This window comes from Sus scrofa, chromosome 3, assembly GCF_000003025.6.
Source record: "Sus scrofa isolate TJ Tabasco breed Duroc chromosome 3, Sscrofa11.1, whole genome shotgun sequence".
Taxonomy (NCBI): Eukaryota; Metazoa; Chordata; class Mammalia; order Artiodactyla; family Suidae; genus Sus; species Sus scrofa.
In genome coordinates this window covers 131,256,273-131,278,975 of record NC_010445.4, presented here as the reverse complement: position 1 = coordinate 131,278,975, position 22,703 = coordinate 131,256,273, and the positions used below count along the sequence as shown (strand labels likewise).

General features: G+C 54.4%; 2 protein-coding genes across 4 annotated transcripts; one reads left to right on the top strand and one right to left on the bottom strand.

Moving 5' to 3' along the window:
- Positions 1,904-10,068, bottom strand: RNASEH1 (ribonuclease H1). 3 transcript variants are annotated; one of them, NM_001243681.2, is made up of 8 exons: positions 9,853-10,048; positions 8,784-8,899; positions 6,571-6,735; positions 5,987-6,086; positions 4,845-4,899; positions 4,407-4,491; positions 3,819-3,943; positions 1,912-2,526 (listed from the first exon to the last, which is right to left on the bottom strand). In NM_001243681.2, exons 1-8 carry the CDS (start codon positions 9,981-9,983, stop codon positions 2,440-2,442), a joined length of 864 nt encoding a protein of 287 aa, NP_001230610.1. In that variant the 5' UTR covers positions 9,984-10,048; the 3' UTR covers positions 1,912-2,439. The 3 variants fall into 3 exon arrangements, with proteins under 3 accessions (XP_005662827.1, NP_001230610.1, XP_013851821.1); XM_013996367.2 differs by lacking the exon at positions 1,912-2,526 and adding an exon at positions 2,810-2,959 and having other exon boundaries at positions 9,853-10,068; XM_005662770.3 differs by lacking the exon at positions 6,571-6,735 and having other exon boundaries at positions 1,904-2,526; positions 9,853-10,068.
- On the top strand, positions 15,691-20,267 carry RPS7 (ribosomal protein S7). The gene is made up of 7 exons (XM_005662783.3): positions 15,691-15,848; positions 16,018-16,101; positions 16,185-16,256; positions 16,370-16,513; positions 17,033-17,097; positions 19,537-19,687; positions 20,158-20,267. Exons 2-7 carry the CDS (start codon positions 16,027-16,029, stop codon positions 20,233-20,235), a joined length of 585 nt encoding a protein of 194 aa, XP_005662840.1. The 5' UTR covers positions 15,691-15,848; positions 16,018-16,026; the 3' UTR covers positions 20,236-20,267.

Sequence of the window (22,703 nt, the reverse complement as noted above, 5' to 3'; positions counted from 1 at the left end):
TTCCCAGGCTGGGGGTCGAATCGGAGCTGCAGCTGCTGGCCTACACCACAAACACAGCAACGTGGGATCCGAGCTGCTGTGTCTGTGACCCACACCACACCCATGGAGTGAGGCCAGGGATCGAACCCACGTCCTCGTGGTTACTAGGTGGGGTTTGTAACCCACTGAGCCGCAACAGGAACTCCTGTAGCTAATACATTTGAACATGGCCTTACAACACAATTCAAACATCAAGAACAGACACTGCGAAGCCTGTCCCCTCCCAACGCCAGCAGCTGGAACGCCGGCCCTTCTGTCCCTCGCCCGCCTCTGCGTCAGGACGGCTCTGTCCTTCAAGGTTCCAGATGGGTCCAGAGCGGTTCTCCCCTGGCCGCTCAGTCCCCCAAGTCCTCCCCAGTTCTGAGGGTACAACTCCCGCCCGTCCTTTATCTGTACGTGTGCAGGTGCAGCTGCAGACACATTCTGAGAAGTGGCGACCGGCAGGTGCAGGGATACGTTTCGAGTTTTGACCGACAGGCCAGCGGCGCCGCTCTGTGCTGATCACAGACAGCAGACAAAGGCTTCGCTTCCAGACCCCGCCACCACTTCTGGATTCTGGCCAGTACACCCAGCAGAAAGACTCTCACGTGGTAAAGCGCCCCAGTGTGCCTTCAGTCTGCAGCCTCTCCCGAGGGGAGTGGAGATCTCTGTGATTCTTCTCTTAGCTGTTTCCTCAATTGCTAGAAGTTCTTTTTGTATGTTGGAGAAATCAGCCCCTTGGTTTTGTTTGTTTGCTTGTTTTCTTTTTAGGGCCACACATGGAGGTTCCCAGGCTAGAGGTCCAATTCGAGCTGCAGCTGCTGGCCTGCGTCACAGCCACATGTATTCCGGCCACATCTGCGACCTACGCTGCAGCTCACAGCCATGCAAGGCCGGGGATCGAACCCGCATCCTCATGGATACTCGTTGGATTTGTTGAGCCACAACAGGAACTCTGAGAAATTAGCCCTTTGTGGTAGGAGTTTCAAATTCTGTTCCTTGTTTGTCTAGCTTGTATTTTTTTATTCATAACTTTCCATTTTTTACAGTTCTTGCCTTTCTGATTCATGGATCTTGAGCCTTAGGGAAAAAGGCTTTTGTTTGCGCCTCTGGTGAGTTAGTGCCCATAATATACGCTACGTTCCTGCGCGTGTCTAGGTTTAAAGATTAGCGCTTTGTAAGATGGAGACAGCGGCTCACCAGTCCTGTTTGCCGCTTCAGTGACCGCAGCTGCAGCCTTCCTTCTACTGGCGGCTCCCAAAACCACTAGAGAAGGACCCGAAGTTGGAGGCATATTCTGATGAAAGCTCTGCTTTGCGAATGACCACTCGGGTCTCCAGGAGCCCTGCCATGACCGGTGGCTCCACACCTGGGCATTTACCCAAGAGAGATGAAAGCAAACAGCCACCCAAAGCCTCACACAGAAACGTTCTCAGCAGCTGACTTACGACAGCCAGAACCTGGACCCGTCTACACACCCACGAAGACACCTGGCACACCAAGCGTGTCCATCGACACCACAGAAGCCGCTCGGCAACGGCATGGAGGGAAGTTCCGGAACTGGTGGGTGATCAAAGGCCAGAACCCTGCCCAAGCAAATGAAGCTACCCCTGCAAAGAGCTTATGTGGTCGGACTCCATTCAAATACAATCCCGGAAAATGCCAGTTAGTCTGTAGTGATAGAAAGTCCACCAGCGGTGGCCTGGGGGCGGGGGTGGGGGGATTTCACACGGAAGTTCTGGGAGTTGCGGGGGCGTCCCGCGGGCTGCACCCAGCAGAGTCGTGCCTTCTTGCATCCAGCCAGCACGTAGACACGAGTCCACCCGCCATCGGGACTCGATCCCACCAACGGTGAGCGAGGAACTCTTTCAGAATACTGCTAGACTTCATGTCTGCATTTTTTTAACCAAGGTTTATTCATCCTTATTAAAGCAAGGTCCTAGCATCTTTGTCCAGCCTGCAATAAAACTAATGAGAACAGCATCAAGCATAGTGAAGCCGAGTACTCAAACCTCCGACCATTCTCACATCACAAAGGACGCTCAATTTCTCACACCTGCAGATCCCGCTGTGGTGCAACAGGACGGACGCGGGGATGCAGGTTCAATCCCCAGCCTGGCACAGCAGGTTAACGACCCGGAGTTGCTGCGGCTATGGCGTAGGTCACAGCTGCAGCCTGGATTCAACCAATGGCCCGGGAACTTCACATGCCTCGAGGCAGCCAAAAAATCAAGAGAAAAGTATTCCACAGCTGCCTTTATCGCACGCTCCCACCCCGCCCCCGCCTTCCTGATCCGGTCTGAAAGCTGTGTCTGCCGTCGACAGCACTGTCCACCCCGTCGTTTTAGTGTCCACTCCAGTAAGCAAAGGTGACAGAACGGCCACGCTCAAGTTCTTCCAAGAATGAAATGCTGCATTCGTTCAGCATGCAGGCTGCTTGGCACCTTCTCTTGCTAATCGGTCGGCTTCTTCATTGCCTATAAATCCCGCATGGCCAGGAACATGCATCTGTTAAATAAATGTTTCCTTTTATTTTCACTAATTTTTCACACAAACAACACATGACTACTTCTCCTTGTAAAAAAAATTTCTTTTTGTATTTTTAGGGCCACATGTGCGGCATATGGAAGTTTCCAGGCTAAGGGTCGAATTGGAGCTACAGCTGCCGGCCTAGGCTAGAGCCGCAGCAACGCCAGATCTGAGCGGTGTCTGCGACCTACCCCACAGCCCAGGCAACACCGGATCCTTAACCCACTGAGCGAGGCCAGAGATCGAATCTGCATCCTCACGGATACTGGCCAGGTCTGCGGGCATCGCACGACAACGGGAACTCCTCCTCTTTAAAATGTTTCGACCATTCCGAGGGCAAGTACAGACGCCCGCCTCCTCACCAGGGTTCTGCCAGCACAGGGCACGCGCCCAGCACGCCTGTGCAGTGGATCTGCGAGGAGAAATGCTTTGGTTGCTCCACGGATTGGATGTTACCGTTGAAGAGCTTTGTTCCCCCTTAACGGTGGGGCCCGAGAAGCTTCCAGGCAGAGCAGATGCCTGGATGGACGTGCACACCAGGCACACACATGCACACACACACGCGCGCACACACACATGCGCACACGCACACGTGCACACACACGCTTTATCCTCCTGCTGTTAAAAAGAAGGGATGTTGAACTGCTGTTGCTGAAAGGCAAGCTCACATGTCAGGCTGCCAAACTGTCACCGTGGTCCTGGGCTGGGAGAGCAAGGGAGGATTAGGGAAATGGCTGCAGTTAAACGACCTCGCATTGTTTGAAAAAGTAATTTTAGGAGTTCCCGTCACGGCTTAGCCCTAACAAGCCCGACGGGTAGCCGTGAGGATGTGGGTCCAATCCCTAGACTTGCTCAGCGGGTTAAGGGTCTGGCGTTGCTGTGGCAACCATTTTGGGAAAAAAGACACGTTAAGAAGGTCTATGCACACATTTTTTTTTTTACTAAAATACATTATAAATTAGCTGCTTCCCAAGAAACAGGAAGTTGACTGTCACAAGTCACTTTCACAGGGGTCAGACTGCCAGGGCGAGGACAGCGTCGAGGACACTGTCCCCCAGTCTTGTGACAGGACAGAGCGCTCTGGGTACAGGACCTGCTGTGAGAGCAGCAGGACTCACAGGAACATCAAAAAAATCCTAAATCAGTCCTGACACCGGCTCTGACACCGATTCCGCGGACAGTGATTTTCGCGGAAGTCATCCGGTCCCTCAGAGAAACCGAGCTCCCCGGTCGACGCACTCGATCTGGCCGAGACCCGGGGAGACACTCACCCACTGAACGTCCATTCCCTGGGCGAGGCGCTCCAGCTCCTGGAAGTCCTCTTTGTTGACCACCTCCTTGTGGGTGCTTGTCCGCCAGCCGTTCTTCTTCCAGCCCGGAACCCAGCTAGTGATGCCTGGAGGACGGATCACCCCCCAGCGTCCTGGTCCCTCTGCCTCCCACACGGCCCTGTCACCAGGGCTGCGCGTGCACCCGAGCAGCCTCCTGGACTTCCCACCTCCAGCTCGGCTCTGCTCGTCCCCGTGCTCTCGGCTAAGACACGGCCTCCTCCAGCCTCCTCTGCATCCCCCGCTCCCCCACATCGTCCTACACCCGCGCGGACACACGCTTGGACCAAGAGCCCTGAGAGCCGGGGCATATCCACCTACCGCCCTGCCTTGGGTGGCGCCTTTGTGCCAAATATGGAGGCACACAGGCGCCAAAGCGCCCATGCGTCCTGACAGCAGACGCCCAAAGTCACCCCCACGGACCATCTGGGTCCTGCCCTGCCTGCTGCAGCTTCTCCCGGGGAAGGATACACCGACCTCCCTTCGTGGTTACTAGGAAAAGACCAGAAGTAAAGGCAGACGCTTGCTCACCATTGATGGTGAACATGCTGTCCGTGTAGAGAACCAGCTTGCTGATGTTCTGAGCCTTCGCCAGCTCGAGGGCTTTGCAGGCCGCCTTCAAAAAACAAGTCAGTTGTCTTGCTGCAGAAATTGTTCAACTTTGGACATGACTGATGTTCAAAATCACTTCAAAAGGTAAAATCCTTTTTCTGGGCTAACCGTATGATCTACATGGAATAATGCTACATGTACCATTCTCCTCTATTTAGACATCGATTTGAAATAAGTTTTATAATTTTTCTAGAAAATTCCTATTCTTTAGAACTCTTACTGATCCCAAACTAAGTTTCTTCTGGATTTTAAGTATCTTATATACACAGAAAGTAGAAAGTTCATTGATAAGTTCCAGTCAGTGGTAAAGAATGATAAATTAACATCTTTAGTGGAAATACGCATCTGATAACTTACATGAATTTCTGCTCTTTGGTTTGTTTGCCGTCCAGGAAGTCTAATTCCTACATTTCTGGGAAAACAAAGGAAAATAAAATGATATAGCTAATTCTCAAAGTGATTTCTTAAGCTTCTTAATGGGTAATAGGCTTGTGTGTGTGTGTGTGTGTGTGTGTATTTTTCTTTTCTTTTTTTTTGCTTTTTAGAGCCGCATGTGCGGCATGTGGAGGTTCCCAGGCTAGGGGTCTAATTGGAGCTATAGCCACTGGCCTACTTCACAGCCACAGCAATGCCAGATCGGAGCACGTCTGCAACCTACACCACAGCTCACGGCAACGCGGATCCTTAACCCACTGAGCAAGGCCAGGGATTGAACCCGCGACCTCATGGTTCCTAGTCGGATTCACTTCCGCTGCGCCATGATGGGAACTCCTATGTTTTTATTTGGATACAAAAACACAGCTTTTAAAAATCAAGCCACCAATGCTAGCATTTTACTGGAAAGTGCCATGGTGTGGTCCTGCACAAGAACCCTGGGCCAGGAGGCAAAAGCTAAGTTTAATTTCTTCACCTGAACCATATCAGCATGCGGCCTTGGGCAGGCACCCAGGCCACGGACCCATGGACCCTCGGGTCACACCAGCCAGCCACCCCTTCCAGGGTTCAAAGCTAAACGAGATGCTGAAGCGAAGCCAGGACCCCATGGACCAGGACGCGCCAGCGAGCGGCGTCGTTACTCAGCAGCTGTTAATCACCTGCCGGCGCCCGGGCTCTGGGAGCAGCTGGTCCACTGCGTCCGGGTCCTTTCACACTGAACCTTTGGTCAGTTAACACTCAGGTTCTTCTGAATTCAGGCCCAGGTGTTCACTGCACTGCACCGCACTGTGACTTTGTGCCTTTTGAAAAGCAAGGGTCGGCTCTAGCCCACACGTCGTCAGACTCCGGAGTTGGGGGGTGGTGGTGAAGGGCCTTGAGTCTGGTGACCCCACCTCGTGCATCTTTGCCAAAACCACCTCCCAGCGCCTGGTGGCCCCTCTGCCTCTCCTGCCAACACCACAAATATTCACTCCGTAGGCGGAGCCTGCCTTCCCCCTCCACAGTTCTGGGATATGGCGCATGAAATGTGAAGCTTAAGAAACCAGCCTTTTCAGTCTACTTACAAAGGATGGCCTGGCCCCCAGTAAACACCAATTCCTGCTCGAGCCCGCCTCCGCCCATTACTGGAGCAGCAGCCGTCAGTGTAGACAACGACAAATTCCCCTGTAAGCAAGAAGCCTAGTGAGTGCTCCTGGCTCGACCTTCATCTAAAACATTTACTAAGGCTGAATCAGCATTTGAAACTGAGGGTATCACGCTTTGGAAGTTTTCTGTGTGGGAAAACATGACCGAGTCCACACATGAGGAAATGCGACACGTTTTGTTTGGATCACTCGCAATACTCCCGACTCGCACGGCGGGAACGTTAAGGGTGAAAGCCGTCTCTCTGTAAACCTAGCATCCCCTCCCTTGGAGTCAAGGACCAAGGCCGCCGGGCCTCTCACAGGCAGGGAGCGACCTTGCAGACACGCGCTGCCTCAACGAGGACCTGCCTGGCAGAGGTCAGGTCCTCCGACACATACCGGCCTGACGGCTTTGCTGGGTCCTTTTGCCACTAGGGAACGGGTCCTGCCTTTGTTGCGTTTTTACACATAAATATATTTAGACAATGACTGTATGGAAATTTTAGAAACCAAGAAAGAGGTACCCATGTAAGAAAACGTGTCCTTGCCGACGGGCGGCGGGGGCCCTGCGCTCTGTTTCACGTGCTTGGCTGGCAGCTCGGCCTTCTCCACCTCGTCTTCGTCCTGGGGCTCACGCGGGCGCTTGTTCGCCTTCACGTGGGATTCCTGTACCTGTCCGTTCCCCTGCCCTAAGAGACAGAGTCCCCTCAAAAGCCAGAAGAAACAAACACTGCGTAGAATGGCTGAGAATCACGAAATGTGCTAAGCCAGGCTCTGCAGGCAGCTTTCTACACAGGGAAAGACAAGATAATCCACACCACCTGAGACACTGATGTCTGGGGAAGTCACTCTAAATCTCCCACGACGGGAGGTCCTGCCGTGGCGCAGCGGAAATGAATGTGGCCAGGAACCACGAGGTGGCGGGTTCGATCCCTGGCCTCAGTGGGTTAAGGATCCGGCATTGCCGTGAGCTGTGGTGTAGGTCGCAGACGCAGCTTGGATCCTGCATTGCTGAGGCGGTGGTGCAGGCCAGCGGCTACAGCTCCAATTAGACCCCTGGCCTGGGAACTTCCATATGTTGTGAGTGTGGACCCAGAAGACAAAAAAGACCAAAAAAAAAAAAAAAAAAAAAAAAAACAACCAAGACAAGAATCATACTTCCAAACCCGCTTTCTATCCCAATCCCATTTCTTTGTCTTTGGTAGAAAATGGAATTGTCACATCACAACCCCCTTCAAAAACTGTGGGGGAGGAGTTTCCTGATGGCTCAGCAGGTTAAGGACCTGGCACTGTCACTGCTGTGGCTTGGGTCCCATTCCTGGCTGGGAATCTCTGCATGTTGAGGGCCCAGCCAACCTCCCCCACCAAAAAAACCCCAACAACCAAAAAAAAGCCAAAAAGCCAACAAAACCTGCCGGGGGCAGGGGAAACAGCTACACAGTGACTGAGGGGCTCCTCAGCTTTGGAAATCTGCCTTTCAGGGTAGAGTCCTAGCGTGATCTGCCTCTCCCCAGACTCTGCTTTGTCCAGAATTTTTTTTTTTTTTTTTGTCTTTTCAGGGCCGCAACAGCAGCACATGGAAGTTCCCAGGCTAGGGGTCTAATTGGAGCTGTAGCTGCCAGCCACAGCCACACCAGATCCGAGCCGTGTCTGTGACCTACACCACAGCTCACGGCAATGCCAGATCCTTTACCCACTGAGCGAGGCCAGGGATCAAACCCACCATCTCATGGTTCCTAGTCGGATTCGTTTCTGCTGTGCCACGACGGGAACTCCTGTCCAGAATTCTTATGACACCCCAAGAAACAGTTGTTCAAAACCTGAGCATCACAGTGGGTTCCAGAGATTGTTCAAAAAAAGCTGATTTAAAATATCCTCTGCTCAGTCTTAATCCACTGCAGTACAAAAGTCTGTGTAGAGTTAATGAAAAAGCACTTCTTCGAGCTGGGTTATGATATATTTTGAGCTCTAAAGCAGTCGCCCTCAGTCCCGCCTACCCATGGGCCTTACATTAGGCCTTAAACTTCAGTTACTATACTCTCTGTAACATGTGAAATTGGAAGAAATTCTGATTGTGTGACTCTATCCTAGAAAAAGAAGAAACACCACACAGGTTCATGCTGTGAAAAGAACTACATTTATCATTTTACAACTAGCGCCCATTCAAGCCAATAACAAAGTTTTTTGTTTTGTTTTTTCTTTTTTTTAGGATGGCGCCCGCAGCATATGCAAGTTCCCAGGCTAGGAGTCCAATCAGAGCCACAACTGCTGGCCTAGACCACAGCCATGGCAACCCTAGATTCAAGCCAAACCTGCGACCTCTGCCACAGCTCACGGCAACGCCAGATCCTTAATCCCCTGAGTGAGGCTTAAGGATCCGGCATTGTCACCGCTGTGGCTTAGGTTCTATCCCTGGCTAGGAACCCACATCCTCACAGACACTACGTCAGGTTCTTAACTCACTGAGCCACAAAGGGAACACCAAGAGTAAGTATTTTAGAAGACGGAATTAAGTAGTGAGGACGCCGAATGGAACAGGAGAGGTGAATCTTGGTTTGTCTGATACTGTTAAGAACCTCTAAGCTAAAGTGTTTACAGCCTGTCTCCTGATCTGTAAAATGGAAACAATCATAGTATCTTTATATGCTTAAGGGGTAGCTATATAGATCACATGACACCTAGGATCTGAAAGGCTTCGACTAGGTTAAAATGTCACAATGATGAGACTGGGGACTACCTTCTGAACCCTCATGGCTTGCAGAGTTTCTGACGAAAGCCCAGGCTTCCTCCTCTGTGGCAAACTTCTTAAATCTGGCTGCAGGAAACCGATCCACCTGTGCTCTGCATTCATTCCTAGAACAAAGTGCAGTGTTACTTCCTTTCTCTGTTATTGATCCTCTTTTTCTTTTTTTTTTTTTTTTTTGTCTTTTGAGGGTAGAACCCATGGCATATGGAGGTTCCTAGGTTAGGGATCGAATCCAAGCTACAGCTGCTAGCCTATGCCACAAGCACAGCAACTGGGATCTGAGCCGCGTCTGTGACCTACACCACAGCTGATCGAGGCCAGGGATTGAACCCGCGTGCTCATGGATACTACTCGGGTTCGCTACCCACTGAGCCACGAAGGTGACTCCACTGATCCTCTAACAGATTCTTTTCTTAGGCTGGGAATAGTGTGAAAAGGTTGGGGCTGTCAGCTCTTTGGGGGTAAATGGTTGTACCTCACTGTCTGTAGTTTTTTCCTGTATGTCCAACCCTTCACCCCGTCACGCTATGTGCCAGGCAGCACAAGGCTCCATCAAAGCGTAGAGAACTCTGGACCGTTAACCATTTCCTTACAACGGAAAGGTCAGCTTCTGTGATGCTTCTTCCTCGGTAGCAGAGCTGCACCGGGAAACTCGGTGCACACACAGTCAGATAATAAGTCGCACAGTGGGAACAGTGCTGGTGGTGGAGTCACAACCCCTGTTCAAGCACCATGAACTTCTTGACCACGGTAACTACATCCAGTAAACTCACATATATTAAACAACTGTCACAGGGATACAAACATTAACCTACAAAATTTCCCTTTTTAAAAACACCGGGAAGATTAGATTAGGCATTGAGTTCCGCGATGTGTAACTTTTTGGAAACTCTTTCAACAGCGAGGAAGGGTTAAGTTGAGGCCTCTGGCCAACCCCAGACTGGCGTTTCTGATACTCCCCCTGAAACGAAACCGAGTCGGACCGACGCCGGGAGCTCCCGCGCCTGCCCCGGGCCCACGGCCGCCCTAAGCCCCTTCAGGGGAGGCGCGGCTCCCTCACCAGGTCAGGAAGACCCCGGCCTTGCGGCCCCTCCTCACGGCATAGAACATGGCGAGCGCGCGGCAGCCACGGCCACTGCAGCGCACGACGGACACAGCCACTCTGTGCACCACGTCCAGGAGCCTGGTCATCGCTCACCCCCGGCCACCAACGGGCATCTCTGCTCCAGGCCGCGCGCCGCCATCACCCAAAACAGACTTCCGGCGCCGGCGCGGGGAGATGACGCGCGCCCGGGGCGGGGCCTAGAGTCAAGCGCTTTCTGACTTGTCAATTTCCTGGCCGTCTCTGGGAGGGTGGGACCCCGGACGGGGAGGGGGCGGGGCCTGGGCCTTTGTGGGCGTGGCCCAGGGCGGGGGGCTGGGCGGGGCGATTCGAGGCACCTACTCTCGCCGCGCACCGCCCCCTGCAGCAGCCCGGGGACTGCGGGGGTCCCCGGGCTCAGGTGGGCGCTGGAGGCTCCGGGTGGGTGGGGTCGGACAAGCTTCCTCGCTGGCCTGGAGGCCAGAAAACTCTGGGGTTCACAAGCGGAACAGAGGAGTGAGTGCCTCTGAGGGAGAGGCGGGAAGGTGCCCTGCTCTAGGAAGCGGGGAGGCCTTCCCCTCGCCCACCCCCACCCCACTCCACCCAGGTGGGTGTGTAACCAGCGGGAGCTCGGATACTTAATTCACCGCGACCCAAGGAGAAAGTGTATTTAAACTACTTAATTTTCTTGAAGTCTTCAGTTCACAAACGTTATGGAACACCTACTATGTGCCACCCAGCGCCGGGAATGCAAAATTGAGTCAGTCTGAGAACCAAGGAGTGAGTCCCCAAGATGGACACGTGAACACATAGAGGACAATGCAAAACCGGCTGCTTGAGAAGCAGGTGGGAAGAGCGAACACCCGTGCCCAAGGGCCCGGGACGCACTAGCGCCTGAGTGAGGTTTTGAAGGATAAAGGATAGTTTACGCCCGTGGATTAGGCAGAGAAGGAAGTAGGGTGTTGCTGGAAGAAGGAAGAGCAAAGAAGTGATCAACGTGTTGTCTGTTGATTCGATGAACATCAATTTTAAAAATTTCAACTTTCCTGGAAGTTCCTCTTGTGGCTCAGCAGTATGCATGAGGATGTGTGTTGGATCCCTGGCCTCCTTCAGTAGGTCAAGGATCTGGCGTTGCTGTGACCTGTGGTGTAGGTTGCATATGTGGCTCTGATCCCTAGTTGCTGTGGCTGTGGTGTAGGTGGCAGCTGCAGCTCTGATTTGACCTGTGGCCTGGGAACTTCCATATGCTGCAAAAAAAAAAAAAAAAAGTGCATTAAGAAACTCTTAATGATTATCACGATTGTGATTGAAAATACTTTCATTGACTAGAGAACGGTGTTAAAAAAAAAAAAAAGCTGGAAATTCCCGTTGTGGCACACACACACACACACACACACAAACACGAATCCAACTAGGAACCATGAGGTTGTGGGTTTGATCCCTGGCCTTGCTCAGTGGGTAAGGATCTGGCATTGCCGTGAGCTGTGGTGTGGGCTGCAGACTTGGCTCGGATCCTGCGTTGCTGTGGCTGTGGTGTAGGCTGGCAGCTACAGCTCCAATTCGACCCCTAGCCTGGGAAGCTCCATACGCCTAAAAGTCAAAAAAGAAAAAAAAAAAAAAAAAAAAAAAAAAAAAAAGCCCCTCTGGGCATCAAATACACTTGAGAGGCCTGGCCTTCCGCCACACTCCCAGGTTGCTACTAGTTGTTGGCGGTCTTCCCAGTGTGTGCTCTCAGCTGGAAGGGCAGAGTAAAAGTGCCACCATCCCCTATCTCCGTAACATAGATCAGTTACGGAGCTAAAGACATTTTAACTGTAATCTTCCCAAGACAATGGGCTTCTGTTATTTTTTGACCCATTTACACGACACCCTCAAGGGGGTCACCAATGTCCTCCTAAAGGGGACCTGTAGACCAGAGCAGGGCCAGCGAGTGTGACACCTCAGCAACACTCGGTGAGTGTGACATCTCAGCGACACTCAGCGAGTGTGATGTCAGCGTCGCTCAGCGAGTGTGACACCTCAGCGACACTCAGCGAGTGTGACACCTCAGCGTCACTCAGCGAGGCTTTGTCCAGCGGCTTTCCAGACCTCAGTCTCCAAGCAAGCGGGGCTCAGGTCTCCAGCGCGTGGAATTGTGGGGGCTTGAGCAGCACTTGACCAGCACACTGGGGGGTGGGGGGTGGAAGTGTGGGTGTGGCTCATTCCCCTCCCATCCCACTTATCTGTCCCTGAGCCACTTCGCATACACTGACCTAAAATTCTGAGCCACGTCTGCAACCTACATCACACCTCGTGGCAGCTCCAGATCTTTCACCCACCGAGCGAGGCCAGGGATCAAACCTTCATCCTCACGGATACTAGTCAGATTTGTTTCTGCTGAGCCACGAGAACTCCTGAATGGTGCTGCTTTTGATGAAATATATCGAAGATGAGCAAGTTATCAGTTTATGATTAAAATCAAAAGTGAAACAGTTCTGGAGTTCCCGTCATGGCTCAGTGGTTTACAAACCTGACTAGCATTCATGAGGACATGGGTTCCATCCCTGGCCTTGCTCAGTGGCTTAAGGATCTGGTGTTGCCGTGAGCTGTGGTGTAGGTTGCAGATGCAGCTTGGAACCTGTGTTGCCATGACTGTGGCGTAGGCCAGTGGCTACAGCTCTGATTGGACCCCTGACCTGTGAACCACCATATGCCGCAGGTGCGGACCTAAAAAGAAAAAAAGAAGTGTAAACATTTCTATAATTTAAATATTAATATCTGAGCAATTAACTTCTGTCTACTGGTAGGTCACCAATGTCTCCCAGTCATGTACTGTTATATAGGAAGGATGACCTTGAGACTTTCCAGAAGAAGCCAGTGTCCTTGCTTCAATTAAATCTGCAAGGTTTCACATTCATTACAGGCTTGCACATTTATTTCACTCACATGCTTCTTACACTGGCTGATAGATAATAATAATAAAAATGCTGCCAGCTATAAGTAGAGGGGAGAGAAAAACCTTCTGTTAAATTCAATCCATTAATTCTTGATCGGACAGGCAGGTCCATAAATTCATTTTACATCCAAGGACTCATCAGTAACTCTCCGTCTGTCATTTTGTTATTAACATCGAGAACTGTGATGTGGAGGGGAAAGAATGACCTTGAAGTCCAGGCTCTCTCATCCACCTGACCTCCAGTCTTCCTGCCTCACAGCACTGAGATAAAGCACTGCCAACACCGGGGCCTCTTCAATGGGGACTTCTACACACTATGGAAATAATTTTTTTTAATTTTTTATGATCAAATTGGGTATTTCTTCAGAATGCAAAATTGATTCAGTACTTAATACAGTCCATTGATATAAATTATCTCACATAAGAATAAAGGATAAAACATGAGATCACCTCAATAGATGCAAAAAGGATGTTTGAAAAATTTCTCTGTTCATGGATATTTAGGTTGCTTCTATGTCTTGGCTACTGTAAACAGTGCAGCATTGAACACTGGGGTACATCTATCTTTTTGAATATGGTTTTATCTGGATATATGCTCAGGAATGGAAGTAATTTTTTAAAGAACAGATCTTGTTTAACCATGCCTTGGCCAGACTCTGCATCGGGCACCACCTTCTTCCCTCCAACCCCCCCCCCAACACACACACCCTCAGTCCCGACACCCATTCTCTCCTCCAAGTTTTGCTCTGGAACTCTCCCCGCCCCTTCTCCTCTGAACTTGCCCGAAGCTGCCCCTTTGAAATGAAGCCTTCTGAGGAGCCTGAGGCTAAACCCTTTATTTTTCATACTCCCTGGACCAAGGCTGAACTGTGAGCCAGGGTCAGCAATTTTCAAAGTAAAGATCCTCACAGATTTGCTGAGGAATTTAAGCATTACTTCAAACGTCACTTGGTCTCTCGTATATCAACTACTTCAAATGCTCGTTAGTGAAGGTCAGACCCAGCACAGGATGAAAAGCACTCACTGGGGAAATCCCGACCCATCTCCAGAATGACACACCAGAGACCAGCCACAAACTCCTTATACGATTGGGCTGGGGGATTGCTAAGCAATTCCTAGGGCTATACTTTCTCTTTTGTTTTGCTTTTTTCTTTTTAGGGCTGCACTCCAGGCCTGTGGAGGTTCCCAGGCTAGGGGTCAAATTGGAGCTACAGCTGCCAGCCTACACCACAGCCACAGCAACGCGGGATCCTCAACCCACTGAGCGAGATCAGGGATTGAACCCACAACCGCATGGTTTCTAGTTGGGTGTTTCCTCCGAGCCATGTCAGGAACTCCTATACTTTGTCTTTTGAACAATTTCCAAGTTGACACTTAATTTCTCAGTGAGGAGTTCCCATCGTGGCGCAGCGGTTGATGAACCCGACTAGGATCCATGAGGATGCGGGTTCCATCCCTGGCCTCGCTCAGTGGGCTAGGGATCCGGTGTTTCTGTGAGCTGTGGTGTAGGTTGCAGACAATGTGGTGTAGGTTGCAGTCACAGCTCGGAACCTGCGTTGCTGTGGCTGTGGTGTAGGCCAGCTACAGCTCTTTTTCAACCCCTAGCCTGGGAACCTCCATATGCCTCAGGTGCAAACCTAAAGAAAAAAGCAAATAAAAAATTCCCAGTGAGATTATAGCTTTTTTCTTTCTTTTTTTGCTTTTTAGGGCCACACGTGCGGCATATGGAAGTTCCCAGGCTAGGGGTCAAATCGAAGCTGCAGCTCTCAGCCCACACCAGCAGCACACTGGATCCGGCCGCTTCTGCGACCTACATCACAGCTCACCGCAATTCCGGATCCACTGAGGGAGGCCAGGGATCGAACCTGCATCCGCATGGATACTAGTCTGGTTGGCAACCCACTGAGCCACAACGGGACCTGCCCCCTTTACCTACTTCATTGTTTATGTTACTGCAGTTCATCCTCCTATACTTTGTCCTACAATTTAGGTGACGTCTTCTTCACTAAACTGCAGTCTCACAAGGGCAAAGGCCAGTGGGTTCTACATGTAACTATGGCACCTAGGGCAGGATTAGCACAGAACACACGGATCAACAATTACTTGGGGGAGTTCTCTTTGGGCAACTCGTGCCGCCTTAAAAAAAAACCCAAAAAAACAAAAAAACCCAAAAAGCAAAACCCCCACAATTACTTGGCTCCTGTCTAGGGGGAGGGAGTCCTTTACACCCGAGTTTCAAGTGAGAGGATGGTAGGACTTTTTCAGTAAACGAATTGTGTGTTGAACTCCTGGCCCGTTCTGAAGCAATTTGCCATCCCTGAATCTTTCATGACACCTCGACGAAGTTCAGGTGTCCGGCTCCAGCCCTGGCTCTCCCCGAGCATCCTTCCCGGGCCCTGCGTCTGGCCCCGAGGGCATCACCACCCGGGGTGGTCTTCCTCCAGCCTGAGGCCGCCCCACGACAGGTGTTCGCTGACGTCTCAGACTTGTGTCGGCAGCACAAAGCAACCGATGCGAGAGCCCAGTGTGGCCAGAAAATCACATTTATTCGTAGAGCACTTCGTTTCCAAACAGCCGTCACAAACGTCATCCCACTTGGTTCTCCACAAGCCGAACTGGAATCCAGGTTTCTGATTCCTTTTCATGGCATCAGCGGGGACGTCGGCCTCCTCGCGTCAAGTTAGCCTTTCTTAAACGTCCTGTCTTCGAGGGTAGCCCAAGTGGCTTTTCCTGGTCTCCCGCCCAGACCTCGCCCAGCGCCCGCCTGGATGCTCAAGAGCCCGCCCAGGAACTCCCGCGCACGGCGCCGAAGAGGAAACTCGCGGGGCGGAAAGGCGCTACGGACGCACTGGTCCCCCGGAACCCCTTCCTGGGGCCCTCTAGGCTTCCACCGCGTCTCAGTGGTTCTTCCGGTTTCTCTCGCGCTATTCCCGCCTCTTCCGTTCTGTTGCCGAGATTTAACGGACTCTCGCGACATCTAGGCCTCTTCCCAGGCCTACAAGCGTCGGTGGCGGCAACGAGAGTTGCCGGCATCGTCAAGGTATGTCTCTCCCCGGCGCCATGCCCGTCCGCCGGCTTTGAGGGGCACACGTCTGGGGTCCTCGGGTGGGGATGCGGCCGATTACCCGGCCCGCGGCGCCCGATGGCTTGTGCGGGGAGGGCCGGGCCGGGGCCGCGGGCCGCTCGGCCTGAACGCTCTGTGCTTCCAGGTCCAGGCCATGTTCAGCTCCAGCGCGAAGATCGTGAAGCCCAATGGCGAGAAGCCGGACGAGTTCGAGTCGGGCATCTCCCAGGTGAGGGGCGGCGCCGGGGTCGGGGGCCTGGGGCCGGGGTCCGGGTCGCGCGCTGACCGCCGCTCCCGCCGCCTCCCCCGCAGGCCCTCCTGGAGCTGGAGATGAACTCGGACCTCAAGGCCCAGCTGCGCGAGCTGAACATCACGGCCGCCAAGGTGAGCGGGGGCCCGGGAGGCGGGCACGGGGGGCAGCGTCCGCGCCGGCGGGCGCCGGGGGCCGGGCGCCGGGGTCCGGACCGAGGAGGGCGCGCGCTTTCCTGTCCCTCCAGGAAATCGAAGTGGGCGGCGGTCGGAAGGCCATCATCATCTTTGTGCCGGTGCCGCAACTGAAGTCCTTCCAGAAGATCCAAGTGCGGCTCGTGCGCGAGCTGGAGAAGAAGTTCAGCGGGAAGCACGTGGTCTTCATCGCCCAGGTACCGGCGTCTCGTTCGGGGCGCTCGCGGCGCCGGGGTCGGTCAAGAGCGAGACCCACGCTTCGCGGGCGGGTCGGGAGCTCGCGGCCCCGGTGGCCGTCCACGTTGGGGCCGCTCCCGTGGCGGCGGCGGCGGCGGCCCGTCCCTGGCGAGGCAGGTGGAGGCCTGGGAGGGAGGGGGCACGGAAGGGCTGGTGGGGGCGCGGGGCTGGCTTTCCCGCCCGCAGGGCCCAGGGGCGGCGGCGGCCCGGCCGGTGAGCCCCGCCGCGCGTGCGGAGCGAGCGGTGTGTCCGCTGGGGAGAGACGCGGGAGCTTGCGCCTCCCGCAGTTCCGCTCGCTCGAGCCGCAGGTCCTGAAAGCAGTTCCGAGGAAGGACTGCTCAGGCTGTCGGGCTTTCCGGGGCTTCACATGTACCCAGCCCGGAGGCCCCTTGGCTTTTAAGGCGCTGGGCCGCTTCGTTTTCCGACACCTTAGGGCCTTGCTAAGGCAGTGTTACCGCATGACAGTGTCTGTCTTGCAGAGGAGAATTCTGCCCAAGCCAACTCGGAAAAGCCGTACAAAAAATAAGCAGAAGCGTCCCAGAAGGTGAGTTCTCAACATCAACAAATCTGTGTACCACTGTTACTAGTTCTTGATTTTCCTGGGTTGTTTATGTAGGTTTCTGAATTAAACATAATTTAGGAGAGCCATTCACATGGCAACTTGTATCGAGATTGTTAGTTTTTGTATATAGTTTTGTGGTTTAAGTTTTAGACATTTTGAAATGAACTCTGGAGGTAGGGGTCACGGGGCAGGGACTCACACCGGTGGTGGAAGAGGTTACCGTTGTCACAAAACGCGAGGCTGATCCTCCAGTTCCTGGGCGAAGAGGAGGAGGCTTTCCCGGCGGGGCCGTGGGGGGGGGCTTCTTCACGTCTCACTGTTGTGGGTCGAGGCTGGAAAACTAGGTTTCCTGTTGCTCACAGGCTGTAGGTGTCACTGGTTGTAGATGCTGGCGGGCGATGTGTTGTCAGTCGACTGACTTGCCGGTTCTGGGAGGTGAACTCCGATGTTGGAGGTTGATTCCGTGATCTGGGCTCTCGGGTGCTCTGCTGACATCTCTGGTTTCCCAGACTTGGCGCGTCGGGTCCCTGCAGAGGTGGCCGCAGGTAACGGTCCCTCTGGCGCCCCCTCCACCTGCGAACAGGCTGCAGCGCCGGGTGAGCACGCACACGCGCCTTCAGCTGTTAGTAACGCAGATTCTAAAATCCCCGGGAAACAGGAGGGAAGAGTCTGGTGTTGGGCAGAGTCTCCTGTGCCAGTCGAGGTGGAGGAAGGAGCGGCGAGGGGGTGAGGCTGGAACTGGGCTCGTTGGTCGGTACCTCGAGCTTGCTCTCAGGGCGGCTGGAGCAGCTTGTGAAGCCAGGGGTTGGTTTGCGTCCCCGTGCGTTGTGACGAGTGAAGTTGCGTTGCCGCTGCTGCTGCTCACAGAGGTGTGAGGCAGAGCTGGGGTTTTTCTCGGAGACTGGCTTGGATTCCACTCTGCTTCATCCCTTGAAGGAGGTGTAGCTGGCGAGTGTCCGAACGTGTGCCTCCCGGGCCTGGGCCTGGGGAGGGTGCGCTGGGAGCTGGGCAGCCATCGATCCGGGGCCCTCTGTCTGCTCTGCTTCCCAAGCGCGATGAGCGCTTTGGGAGCTGGGCGGCGCTCAGCTCCCGGGACCCTGGGGCCATGGGGCCTCCGTGGTCTGTGAGGAGCCCCTGGCGTGGGGAGCTGCTCGGAGGACGCAGAGATGAGTGCGGCAGAGTCTGACCTGCTGAGGGGCGGTACGACCCGGACAGGTGCCTCAGGCGAGGCGCCCCTGCAGACACCGCGGTGAGAGCCGTCTCTTGGTTGGCTCGCTGCGGGGGCCTCGTGGTCCAAAGCCGAGGCCCTTACAGTTTGGGATGAATCGACCCTTCTTGGCGTCGGGCAGCCAGATGGGCTGTGAACCTGGAGTGGTGATGCGGGAAGGAGCAGGTTCCCCTGGCGCTTTGTGCGGTGGGTTGGGTTGAACACGGGGGACCCTCGCAGGGGAGGCTGTGTCCTAGAGCTGCGGCCGGCAGTGTCTCCTGGGGCGGAAAGTCACAGGGAACAGGGGCGAGTTGGGTGCGTTTTGGAGGCTGAGGGCGGCCACGTCGGGTCAGAGGGCATCAGTAGTGGTTTCGACAGCATTGCAGGGGGTGGTTTGGGGAGAAGAGCTCACTTCAGGGATGGAGGCCAGAGGCATGCAAGTGACAACAAACCCAGCGTGTAAAAACGAAAGTTCCGGGAGCTCCTGTGGCGGCTCCGTGGGTAAAGGGCCCGGCAGTGTCCGTGAGGATGCGGGGTCAATCCCTGGCCTCCCTCAGTGGGTTAAGGATCCCGCGTGGCTTTGGCTGTGGTGTAGGCTGGCGGCTACAGCTCCAGGTGGACCCCTGGCCTGGGCGCTCCCATTTGCCACAAGTGAGGCCCTAAAAAGAGAAAAACACGCGAGTCCTCCTTAACCCCACACCCTGGCGGTCATCACTCCCAGGGGCTGGCGTGTGTCGTTTACAAGGCGTCAGTTTAAAACGCACGGGGGAGTTCCCGTCGTGGCACAGTGGTTAGCGAATCCGACTAGGAACCATGAGGTTGCGGGTTGGGTCCCTGCCCTTGCTCAGTGGGTCAAGGTTACAGTGTTGCCGCGAGCTGCGGGGTAGGTTGCAGACGCGGCTCGGATCCTGCGTTGCTGTGGCTCTGGTGTAGGCCAGTGGCTACAGCTCCGATTCGACCCCTAGCCTGGGAACCTCCACATGCCGCGGGAGCGGGCCAAGAAATAGCAAAAAGACAAAAAAAATATAAAAATAAAAAAATAAAACGCACAGGGTGCTGACCTGTTGTCTTGGGCACGGCTCTGGCGTGATGTTTTGAACGTATGTAGTCTGTTCGAAAGCCGGTGTGCATTCGGTTTCGAGAGGTGCCCGGGGCGGACAGGAGGGCAGACTGGGCTAGACCTCGTTGTCACCTTTGTCACCGGCTTCTTTAAGCCGCACGCTGACAGCCGTGCACGATGCCATCCTGGAGGACCTGGTTTTCCCGAGTGAGATTGTGGGCAAGAGAATCCGCGTGAAGCTGGACGGCAGCCGCCTCATCAAGGTCCATTTGGACAAAGCACAGCAGAACAACGTGGAGCACAAGGTAAGGGGCCTCCTGCCCCGGGGGGCCTGGCCCAGGCGAGGGGGGCCTGCAGCCTGACCTGTCTCCACGGGGCGCGGCGCCTGCAGCAGTCTTGGGGCACTCGGCTGGCTTTCTGCATCCGCACCTCAGCCCGCTCCCCCCAGAACTGGGTGTCAGGTTTGAAATTGGGGTGTTGTAAAAATTGGCATTCCCTACCTTTTAACTAGTAGAGAGGGAAGGAGGCGAGTCTGCGGCGGGACCTTCAGTGAGGCTGCGCTTGTGCGCGGGGCGTGGGCGTGCTGGCATCCCATGCTGGCACCCCAGGAAAAAGAACCGAGCTGAGGGCCCAGCCCTCGTGCCGTCTGGTGTCCGGAGCCCGGCCTGGTGCCAAGCCTGTCAGGTGCCCAGGAGAAAACCTGCGTGGTAATTGTTAGGCCTTGACAAGTGTACTTAAAGGTTTTGTGATGAATGGATTGTTTCTTTTCTTGTAGGTTGAAACATTTTCTGGTGTCTATAAGAAGCTCACGGGCAAGGACGTTAATTTTGAATTCCCAGAGTTTCAGTTATAAACAAATGACTAAATAAAATACTATTCACAGAACTCTGTGTGTCTTTCAAAATTTCAGGTGTGGGGAGTTCCCATTGTGGCGCAGTGGTTAATGAATCCGACTAGGAACCATGAGGTTGCGGGTTCGGTCCCTGCCCTTGCTCAGTGGGTTAACGATCCGGCGTTGCCATGAGCTGTGGTGTAGGTTGCAGACGTGGCTTGGATCCTGCGTTGCTGTGGCTCTGGCTCAGGCCTGTAGCTGTAGCTCCAATTAGACTCCTAGCCTGGGAACCTCCATATGCCGCAGAAGCAGCCCAAAGAAATAGGAAAAAAAGGACAAAAAAAAAAAAATTTCAGGTGCGGGTGCATCACTGTCTCAGCTTTCGGGTCGCTTCCTACACAGGCCGGAGGGTTTTGACCCTAACCCCAACTCCGTCGTTGGCTGTGTGTGTGTGTGTGTGTGTGTGTGTGAGAGAGAGAGAGAGAGGGTCGAGCATGTGGTTCCGTGTGACGTGAAACACAAAGAAGCTACTTTCCTGTGCTGAACCGTGGCCTTGGCTGCGTATCTGTTTTATGGGTTAGCACCAGTCCTTAAAGCGCTGAGTCATAAGAGCGAACCGAGGTTATAAAATCCATCCGTTGCTTTCAGTAAAATAGGTGTCTTGGTGAACAGAAACGTTAAGGCCCTGTTACTGTTTGTGTGCATTGGAACTTGGACCCCAGCAGTGCGCCCTCAGTGCCCTTGTGTTCTGGGGCCGGGTGGGCATCGGGTGGGTGTGCTACGCACTCAGTTTTCCTCAGTGAACTTGGCCGTCAGAGAAGCTTCAGGATCTCTTTGAAAGGTTCGATCACAGACCTGCGCGGTCGATGGACACCTCTGTGGAAGGTCACTCTCCCTCTCTGGTCTCCCCGACTCCTGCAGCTCCTGCAGCATCGGAGTGAAGTTGCTGATGAAGGCGCACGTGGCAGACTCCCTACCGAGCAGAGCTTACTGAGTGCTTTGAGGCACCGGGGAGGGTGACGTTTGGTGGCTAAGATATTAGGCCAATTGTTAAGATGTCTACGGCACAGCCACCACCTCAGACATTGCAGCCGCCAGAGATGGTCCCAGCTCCCAGACTTGGAGCTGCAGGGGCTGTTAATGCTTGGAACTCACTGAGCAGCCACCACGGGGCTTCCCTGGGCCTCTGCCCCCCACCACACGGTAGTGAGTGAGATACCATCCCAGGTCACCTGGAAGTCTGGTTCGACGAGGACGAGGTGGCTCGGCTGGCAGTCCTGGGTCAGGACCTCTCAGGGAAGGCACGGTTGCATCGCGTGGGTGGTGGATGATGCCAGGAGAGCTGAGTCACGCCTGCCCTCGTCCTGGGTTCCACGTTGATGGGTAGTGAGCGCCCAGTGTGTGTGGATGACTTGTGTGTAGTTGGAACTGGACAAAAGGTCACTCCTGCTTGGTCTCCAGCTGCGGTCCTCCGAGCCTGCGCTGCCCTCGGCCCCGGGTGAAGGCGGTGGTGAAGGGGCGTGAGGCTCACTGCTCCGGGTCCTGTGGAGGGGTCCTGGGAGGGAGAGAGGCCAGCCAGGTCACACCACTGCCCAGTAGGCGAGGCACACACAAGAATGACCATATAAAAAGGCAGTGACTTCTAACACAGGCGTGTAGGAAGCTTCATTTCCCACTTTGTGTGTGTTTGTGTGTGAGTGTGCGCACGTGCGTCTGCCCACGGCGGTGCATCGGGGGTTCACCGGTTCTGAGACTCCAGCATTAGGTCCTGCTCATGTCCGCTGCTGTGACGTCAGATGTAGTGTGTCCTGGGGTCTCTGAGCGTAAAGCCAGAACCTGTGTCTGGTCACAGGCGGGGTGCTGGGCGATCAGATGGCATCTGCAGTAGAGATGGCCTGGCCGGCCTGTGTCCACGAGCGGACAGAGGACGGGGTGAAGGGGTCCCTCACTGTTCTGCACTGTCGGGAGTTTGGAGAGAGAAGCCTCGAGGGCCGAGCAGCGAGGCCAACGTCCTTGGGGACAAAGCCCCTGAGATAGGGCTGCAGAGCAATGCGAGCTCAGTGAGAACTCCCAGCCAGAGACACGGCCTGGTCCTGCGCTGGGTCCGGGTTTCTCAGTTATGTCCGAGGAATGTAAATATTCAGTGGGGGGCGGGCCAGCCTCTTGTCCAGGCCTACTGGCAGCGCCTGGCAAAGTCCTGCTCCTGATGGCGGCGACTTCAGGGCCGTCAAGAGAGCTGAGAGATGGAGCTCCCGCTGTGGCGCAGCGGGACGCAGATTCAATCCCCAGCCCCACACGAGGGGGACGGGCCGCAGCTGCAGCTTGGGTTGCAACCGAGGCGCTGATCCCCGGTCTGGGAGCTCCATGTGCCGAGGGGCGGCCAGAAAATGACGACGGAGAAGGAGGAGTTGGCAAGTGGGAGACTCCACATCCAAGAGTGTGGGTTACAATCGACTCGAAATGGGCAAGTTAGTGTATGATGGTGTGTA